This window comes from Ornithorhynchus anatinus, chromosome X2 (assembly GCF_004115215.2).
Source record: "Ornithorhynchus anatinus isolate Pmale09 chromosome X2, mOrnAna1.pri.v4, whole genome shotgun sequence".
NCBI lineage: Eukaryota > Metazoa > Chordata > Mammalia > Monotremata > Ornithorhynchidae > Ornithorhynchus > Ornithorhynchus anatinus.
Genome location: NC_041750.1, coordinates 21,930,588 through 21,940,232, shown reverse-complemented (window position 1 = coordinate 21,940,232; position 9,645 = coordinate 21,930,588). Strand labels below are relative to the sequence as shown.

General features: G+C 40.7%; 1 protein-coding gene across 3 annotated transcripts in view; it reads left to right on the top strand.

The window, feature by feature from the left end:
- The first annotated feature begins 343 nt into the window (after positions 1-343).
- MAK (male germ cell associated kinase) overlaps positions 344-9,645 on the top strand; it is a 33,093-nt gene continuing 23,791 nt past the window's right edge. For 2 of the 3 annotated variants that reach the window (XM_001514313.4, XM_007670575.3), the window contains exons 1-3: positions 344-422; positions 6,764-7,032; positions 8,747-8,801. In XM_001514313.4, the coding sequence (XP_001514363.2) occupies positions 6,932-7,032; positions 8,747-8,801 (156 nt within the window). In that variant the 5' untranslated portion in view covers positions 344-422; positions 6,764-6,931. Of the gene's footprint in view, positions 423-6,763; positions 7,033-8,746; positions 8,802-9,645 lie in introns of those variants that run through there. The other variant, XM_029053160.1, reaches the window with a different exon arrangement.

The window sequence follows — 9,645 nt, the reverse complement described above, 5'->3', positions numbered from 1 at the left end:
CACACATACTCATACTCACACTTTGCACGAAGCACTGAGCTCGGGGAGGGGTCTGAGCCCTCTGTGCATTGTAAGGGGGAGGGGAAGGTGCAGAGAAGATGGAACAACGGAACGTGTGCGTCAGGTTGGGTACCAAGCCAGCCGCCCCAGCCTGCAAGAGCGCATGCGCCGCAGCTCCCCGAGCTCCGCCGGAGCCTTCGGAGAGATGGGCTGGTCTGGGTCGCGTTTTGAAATCCTTCCTGCCATTGGCTGGCTGCTCACGCTCCTAAAGAGACGCGCTCTGCCATTGGTGGGATTCAGGAGGCGGGAGGGGGGGGAGGAGGGAGCCCTCGGGTCCCGTGTGTTCGGCCAGCCGTTGCCCTGGCAACCAGATGCCTCCTCTTGGTCTTTTCCTTCTCCGGACTCGCCCGGAGGGGCGCCAGGTAGGAAAAGGTCTCAGAGTCGGGGGGACCCAATGGGAGGTGCAGGGAGGAGGAGGAGGAGAAGGAGAAGGAGGGACCCCCCACTTTTGAGCCAAGGGGGCACTTAATCCCATCGGCTGCACTCCCAGCGAGGTCCGTTGATGGAGACCGTAAGCCCGTCAGTGGGCAGGGATGGTCTCTATCTATTGCCGGATTGTCCATTCCAAGCTCTTAGTCCAGTGCTCAGCACAGAGTAAGCGCTCCATAAATCCTATTGAATGAATGACCTCGCTGAAAATTGAGAGCTCAAGGAGGAACTTTCCCATTTGGAGGGACAGGAGCCCCAGATGTCATTCAGCAGAGATTGACGCTGAAGATGTGACTCTTACTACTCTGTGCCTCTCATCTTTCCTTTAGGCTTATTGGCAGCCAACGCAGAGCATGCAATGTTCCAATCGCACAGGAAAAAAACAAAACGGTTATTTTCCCTTGCAGGGCTCATCTTACTTTCCTAAAAAAGCAGTTCTGAAAATGTTTTCAAATAGGTACCACTTATTATCCTTTGTTTTCGGTACCCTTTCTTTTTTAACTTGTTTTGTTTTTTACTGTAAAACAGTACGCCCACTTTAAATGAAAACAAATTGAAATGTACGATGAAGTATCTAGTTGAAACCTGAATGATTAGACCTCTCAAAGCCTTTTACCTTCTATTTGCCCTCTGGTGTAATCTCTCCCTAATCCTCTGTAAAGACAGTATTAACGGTAACGTGCTCAGAGTAAAAATCTCTGATTACCGTGCGAGCCCAAAGACGGCGCTGAAGTAAATTAGAAAAGGAAGGAAGAGGGAAAAGAATGGACTCTCAAAAGGTTTAAACAAAAGAATCTGTAAAGCTGAACTTTGTTTGACTAGCGGTAAGGGAAACATCCGAGGTGTTAAAGGAACATATCCATTATGCTTCCAATTAAAACTGGTGACTGAGAAGTGCTCCGATTGAGTTAAATGCAGCACATAGTCAAATAATAGGCATATGAGATTGTGAATATGAGATTGTGAAAAATTTACATGACCTTATACTTTTCAGAAAAAATATTTCCCTAGTAAAAGATGAGACTTCAAACATCACATTATGGATCGTGGAAATACGCCACATATTCTTTTTGTTGTGGTAAAGTCTAAAATTTTGCATCTCTGCAGTAGCGATAGAGATAGCTTATATTTTTTATTTATGCAAATTTGCTGGGCAAACTGCGTGGCCTAATTAAGGTTTAAATTGGGTAATTCTCATGTTCACTTTTTTTTTCTTTGTTTGCATTGCTTTTTCTGGTAAGTGCAGAGGGAAGTGGCTGGAAAATGCCTTGTTAACTGTGTGTGGGGAAAGGAATGTGGAGTTCTTTTAAAACAAACATAAAGCCCTACTAAATCTGTGAATCTAGAGAAGACCCTGGACTAAAATGAGTCACAACTTTTCTGTGGTTTAATTTCTCCATTTGTCAAATGGGAATGAAATGATCTAGCTTATGCTAATATCCCAGATAAGAGGATTAGTCATCTTTTACATAGCCTCTTCTCTGTGCTCACCAGAAAAAGCAACATATACAAAGAAAAATGCTAAACCTGAGAATGACCCAATGTAAGCTTTAATTAGGTTAATATCCTATATATAAAGATTAAACAGTCATCAGTAAAGTGCTTTTGAGATTCATGGGAAAAGCCATTATAGATATGCATAAGGTATTATAGGGGTGGGAGGAGGAGGATGGCGAATAGAAAGGTCAGAGTAAATTTTAATTTCCACATACAGTGAAATCTAAAACAAGTTAATCCTTCTCAGATATGACTTAAAAAAATAAATCAAGCCAGCGAGTCCTATTGGTTAGATCAAGTATTACATGCACATCAGGTGTGAAACTTTTTTTAATGTTGTGCGATTATTTGCTGTTGTAAATTATAGGATATCAGGATTTTGAAACATTATTAAGAAGACATGCTAGGAAAAGGTTTCTTTTAGTCATTAAAAATACAGAACTCTGCATCTTTGGCTATAAATATATTTACGGCATTTGTATCTATGGACTTCAGTTTCTTGAGGATGTTGGAGGTGAAAGATTGGACATGAGAATATGCAATTTGGCCCCCACTAATAATGAGTGTCACCCACTGAAAGCCCTGAACAGCTTATATACAGTGATTGACTGATTGATTGATTTATTTTAATTTGGGGATTGGGGAATTTATGACTCCCTGGGTTCTGTATATGTCCTCCATTCCTTGGGTTGTTTTTTGTGTTTTTGGGGGGGGGGGGGAGCAGTTTAAACCTAAATTTGCCTAGTATGCTTTTTGTTTGTTTTTTAAATCACCAGGTGATTGTCATGTATAAAACGGCACATGTCTGTGCACCTTGGCTCAAAATAAAAAGTTGTCATTTATCCTGTATACTCTTTTTAGGGTACTGTCACTGAAGCCTAAGGCTAATGCCCCTTAAGCTAAGAGCCTCCTTGGACCTAAATTTCATTCTCCTCATTTACTTAGCCAGATCACTCATTCAATAATGCATTTAATGGAGTGGCAACATTGAGATTTTATAATACAAAAAAAAAAAAGAAATGGGTGGGAGACAGCTAGATAAAACCTGAAGCAGCAAACCCTGAACACCTCTTATGGGAAAGTTTAGCAGGCATTAATCTCGACAATAACTTCTTTTATAGTTTGGGGAAAGTTGTTAAAATCTGTCTAGAGATTCTTTCTACAGGAAAATAATGGTAGTGTCTAGATATGGAGAAGAAAAACTTAAAATTTGTAAAAAAAATTCTTGAAGATACTGCATGCTCCATGAATTCCAGAACTTCATAAGGAATTGCTGAACTGGCCTTTTATTATAGCATAGTTATGATAAAATCAGTTGTCAATCATCCAGAAGCAGGACTAGGGAACTCAGAGTGTCCAGACCTTTTATTAGGAAAAATTAGGAGAGGAGATTAGGAGTAAATTGGAAATTTACCTATTACTAGGTACATTTGGTAAATTACTAGTGAATTTAGTAAATTTCTAGGAATTGATTAATTACTAGTAAATTAGGAATAAATTGGGAGTTCATTTATCATGAATTTCATTGCTTTAGGGGATTTAATGAGACCACGTTCAATAATTAAGATACTAATTGGACATAATCTCTTTGTTTTATTTCCTTCACATTCTTAAATTTTTTGAAAAATCCATATCCCCATAGCTATCCTAATGAAATAGTCGACCATGGTTACTGTGCATATGGAACTGATATTAGGTGGTGTTCTGTTGCTTTAAACTTGTACTAACCACTTATACAGTTCTATATTCCCACAGCTCACTGACATCAATGCTGACGCTAATTCACAAACAAGAACGTAAGCGAAATAGAAAGTCAGGCTAATTTAAGTCCACGGGAGGCAAATTAAATGAGAAATCAGTGTTTGTTAAATAAGCAACCCAAAACTGACTGGAGAAAAAGTACTGCTACCAAACGGGAGAGGTGTGCTGGGTACAAAGGAAGGCATTTGACATCATATTGACAAAATTATAACTATATAGTTATCCTTTTTTATTTGAAGGAGACACCACCGATGGTGAATTTCACCTATGAATGTATGTTCGACTTTTGGCCATATTGTAAAGGCCAATATGGGACCTTAATTCTGGCCACATTGTACACACAAAAAGGTCCACCCTTGTTCTGTTTTTATGTTGGATATTTGCAACACCAGGCACAGGCATAAAGAACTATTGAATCCAAGAGGAATTCAGTTAGGAGTGAATTAAGTTTTGGGGAAAATCTTCAAGATTTTCATAGGTTCCAGATTAATATTGGTTAAAGAGCCATATTGAAAAGAGATAAACTATTTTGCAAGGATTCTTTGGTTAGGGATTTCATGTGTCTTGAGTTTAGTTCTTTTCTAGAGATGTCATGTGAAATTTTATATTCTCTATTTCTGAGTTCTTTCTGGAATGTCTTTGACAACCAGAGAATTGTTAACATTGGAAAAGATTATCCTTTGCATGTATTAGAAGCACTTTAATTTTTTTTCATTTTGGGGGGAGTTCAGTTTATATAATAATACTCAATTCCTCTATAGCCCAGATATTAAAAGTCTTGACAAACTCCTTGTTAATAAAATCCTCACCAGAGTGCTTGGCACATAGTAAGTGTTTAACAAATACCATAATTAGTATTACTACTATTATTATTCCTGTGATTTAGGGAGAAATATGGATTATTATCATTCCTATTTTACAGATGAGGTTACTGAGACCCAGAGGGGATCAGTAATTTGCTCAGAGCTGAAACTAGAATCCAGGGCTCTTGACTCTCATTAGACTATCCTGCCATCTAAATATCAATCAGTCATTCAACCAGTAGCATTAATTGAATGTCTCCTGTATACAGAGCACTGTACTTAACTACTTGGGAGACTATGGGACAGGGACTGTGTCCAACCTGATTAACTTGTATCTACTCCAGTGCTTAGAACAGTGCTTGGCACATAATAAGTGCTTAACAAGTACTATTTAACAATAGAATTACTAGACATGATCCCTGCCGAAGAGGGAGTTTGCATTCTGGTGGGGAAGAACAGTATGGAGTCCGATAGTCAAGTGCCTGGACCAGTGTCCTGCCACTCTAATGGAGAGGAAAGGTTGGATCCTGAAAATACTGTGGAGAAGAAATTGATAGGATTTAGTGGCAGCCTGAATATGGCGATGAAAGAGAGGAGGAGTCATGGATAATGACAAAGTTGCATTGAAAGCCATCAGAAAAAGCAATCAGAGTTAAAAAGTCCTTGTCATCTATGGAGATTTGATGGGAAACCATAAGGCTGAAAAAAAATCCAACCATGTTGGGCAAATAGTGGTTGGTTTTCTGGCTTCAAAAACTCACTGGCCCCCTTTTTTTCCTGTCACTTTGTCTTCCAAGCTTCCTCTGAAAAAGCGCCCCTCCTTCTTTGATTGCCATGCTGATCTGTCTATCACAGGTGCTTGCCAGTTTTCCTCTGAGATGTTGGAGGCTGTTTAATAATAATGCTGGTATTTGTTAAGCGCTTACTATGTGCAGAGCACTGTTCTAAGCGCTGAGATAGATACAGGGTAATCAAGTTGTCCCCCGTGAGGCTCACAGTCTTCATCCCCATTTTACAGATTAGGTAACTGAGGCCCAGAGAAGTTAAGTGACTTGCCCACAGTCACACAGCTGACAAGTGGCGGAGCTGGGATTCGAACCGAGCTGGGATTCGAACCCATGACCTCTGACTCCCATGCTCGGGCTCTTTCCACTGAGCCACATTTTATCGTACCCTTAAAATGTTTCCTCCGCCCCTTATATTTTTTATTACCCTTTTTCAGCCCACTATTTAGCAGCAAACTTGCACTAAGGAAAGCAGAATTTCCATGCTAAGGGTTGGACTCGGTCCTGGGACTTTGTTGTTTGTGATCCTGGGAGTCAGGCGTCCTGGGTTCTAATCCCAGCTCTGCCCCTTGCCTGTTGTGTGACCTTGTGCAAGTCACTTAGCTTCTCTGTGCCTCAGTGGCCTCACCTGTAATATGGGAATTAAATCCTCACTTCTCCTTCTTAGACCGTGAGCCCCATGTGGCCCCATGTGCCCAACCTGATTGTCTTGAATCTACCAGTGCTTAGTACAGTGCTTAGCACCTAGGAAGCATTTAATACTATAAATATTATTATTACTATGCTGTCTTGCCACTCTATACTGACTGTGGTCTGAAAGTGATGCAGTTGGAACTGTTCGAGGACATGAGTGTGGCATCTATAGGGGAATCCAGGTCTTAAAATCTTAGAGAAGGTTTGACACTCTGGAGACCTTCCACTTGTCTGAAGACTAATGTGACAATCTCTGGTTGTAAAAATCAAACAAATGGCCATGTTAGTTATGTCAACGGGACTATTTAAAAGTGTCTTTTTTCGGGGTCTTTTGGGTATGTTACAAAAGGCAGAGAAAGTATTGATCAAAATGTAATTTCAATAACTTAAGTTCTGTATTATTTTTATGATTCTTGATGAAACTATCTTAGATTTGACTTAATTTCACCTCATACAAGTGGGAATTTTAACAGTCGGTTTTTTGTCTTTTACTAGTAAAATTGGTAGATCCTAGCAATTACCCTAATAAGAAAATTAGCAATAGAAATTCTAGAACAAAGAAAGATTCTAAGGGAATATCTGTAACTCTCTGTTCATATAAATAGCCTCCACTTTATTTATTTTTCAGATATACTCCAGATTAGCAGTAGATTTTGTGAAAGGTCATAGTGACTCATTATTACATAGAAACCTAATGAAAACTCACCTTGTTGCTGCTTTGCGTTGTTTTTGAAGGATGAACATGAGAACAGCAGCATTGTTTCCTTGCTGGGGTCTTTATTCTTGGATCTCATCAAGGCTATAATCTTGAGGAAGAAGACTGTCCCTTGAATGATGACAAACCAGTCATTAATCTAACCACATTTCGAGAATAAAAGAAAAAGAAACAAAGAAATTTCCAAAATGAACCGCTATACAACTATGATGCAACTGGGAGATGGCACCTACGGGAGTGTACTTATGGGGAAGAGCAATGAATCTGGAGAGTTGGTGGCTATCAAAAGGTACTGTTCATGATTCATTGTTTCACTCTGAAACACGGGTTTATTGTGCTTTCTTTGTTTGAAAATGAAGATAATGCCAGTATTCTTCTGGAAATCATTTTCCATTTAAAAAAAATCTTGGCTGCATTAATAGTAATAGCATTTGTTAAACACTCAGTATATGACATACGGTGGCTCTCAGTCTAAGTCAGAGGGAGAACAGGCATTGAAACCCCAATGTGCAGATGAGGGAAATGAAGCACAGAGAAGTTAAGTGATCTGCCCAAGGTCACACAGAAGGTCCATGAAGGGAGGCCATGCTTCATAATTCCAAACATGGCTCCAGAACAGATGATTCACAATTTCAAGTAGGATTAGTCACAGTATTTTTTGAGCGTACACTTGGCGTGGTACACTTGCACTAGATACTTAAGAAATAAAGCATAATGAATGACACATTCCTTGCCCACAAGGAGTTTCAACTCAAACGGGAGAGGCATGTAAAAAAATTGAGACTGTGATCCCCACGTGGGACAGAGACCGTGTCCGACCTGATTACCTTGATTTACCGTGTCCGACCTGATTACCTTGATTATCTGATTACCCCGGCACTTAGAATGGTGCTTGATGAATAGTAAGTGCTTAACAGATAGCATAGTTATTATTATTACATTTTTATTTACAACTCTGTCAGAAAAAATAGAGGATCTAAACCCTCAGTCCCACAGCATTAAGTACATAACCGTAATTTATTTTATTGTCTGTCTCCCCTCCTAGATTCTAAGTTCCTTGCAGACAGGAAATATGTCTGTCAATTCTGTTGTATTGTACTCACCTAAGCGCTTAGATCAGTGTCCTGTGATCGATGAATGCCAATGATATATGGGTGCTAGGGAAGGAATCAATAAATATATATGGATAGAATAAGTTTACGGTGGGAGTAGAAGTGTACCAAGCATAGGGGTGTCAGACATGTTTTCTTTCTTTCCCTGGTCAAGGAGGAGATCATGCACGAGCCCTCCATTCTCAGCCTCTTCCACCCATCTCCCACCCTAAATAAGCCACTACCCAGCTAGGCAGCAGGGCTAAAATGAAGCCCAGCTAGATGGGGTGGGAGTTGGGCAAAACCTTGTTCATGGCAGCCCCTCTCCCATCTCCCCAGGGCGGAATGGGCACTTGCCCACTTGAGCAACACAGCATTGAAAACACTACTGCCTTCTGTGCCTATGTGATATGTGAGTGTGTATGGGTCTGGGCTTGTGGATGCAGTAAGAGGGAGATCAATTCTGAGTGAAGGAGCTTGCGGCCAGGCATGCGTTAGCGGCCCAGCTCCTGCATGGGGGCGTAGGAGAAGGAGCTTGCTGGGCCCATCTCTATGGAGAGAATCCTGGCAGGTGAAGTTATTGTCCTTTAGACTGTAAGCTCCTCGTGGGCAGAGGATGTGCCTGTTTATTGTTATACTAAGCTCTCCCGAGAGCTTAGGACTGTGCTCTGCACACAATAAGCGCTCAATAAATGCGACTGAATTGAATTGAAATTGTCGATGAATGTTCTACAACAGGGAACACTGGGTCCCTCTTAGCATCAGGGGCCCAAATATTTTGGAAATAATGGGACCGGGCATGTGGTAGAATTGACTGCACAGAGAGCTTTCTTATGAAGTGGGAATAATGGGGAAGTCAGAGGTCTTCTGACTAATTCTAGAGGGAACTAAACTTTCCCTTTTTCATTTCAGGATGAAAAGGAAATTCTATTCTTGGGATGAGTGTATGAATTTGAGAGAAGTTAAGGTAAGATTGATCAGAGACCCCATAATTCTCTAGGTGAAAGGTCCACCTCTTGTGTCTTCAGGCAGTATTAATTCATATGAGGAAAAAAAATATATTTGTTTAGCGCTTACTATGTGTCAAGCACTATACTCAGTAAACTCTGAGTTAGATACAGATTAACAGATGAGATTCAGTCCCTGTCCCATATGGGTCTCACGGTCTATGTGGGGAAGAAGAAGAGGTATCTTAACCTTATTTTACAGACACTGTAAGTTCCTTGTGTCTTCAACCTCAGAAGTGTTTAGTACAGTGCTCTGCATACAATAAGTGCTCAATAAATACCACTGATTGATTGAAGAGGAAACCGAGGCCCAGAGAAGCTTAGGCACTTGCCCAAGATCACAGAGCAAGCCAGTGGTGGAGCTGGGATTAGAACCCAGGCCCTCCGGGATAATGACCCTGATTTTCCCAAGGGGGATAGTGAGTGAAGTCTTTGAGATAATCATTCAGCCCTTCCTGGAGCCTTTATTGTTTTGAAATAGTGTGCTAAACCAAAGCCTTGCAAGCCACCTAATGAGGGTATTTATGAAGCATTTACTAGGTGCCAATCACATTTACGGCATTGAAGTGATGTGCTGAAGAAGGCATTGCAAATTATCTAATGAGGGTATTTATGAAGTGCTCACTCTGTGTCAAGCACTGCATTAAGCACTGGGATAGATATAAAACAATCAGATCTACTTCAAGGCAGAGGTAAATCATTCCCTCCTTTATGGTCTACCCATTGTTCCCCTTAATGGTACCTGGATAACCATTCTCTTGTTCTGCTGCTGCTACTCAACTGACTTTCTGCTGCTTACATCCA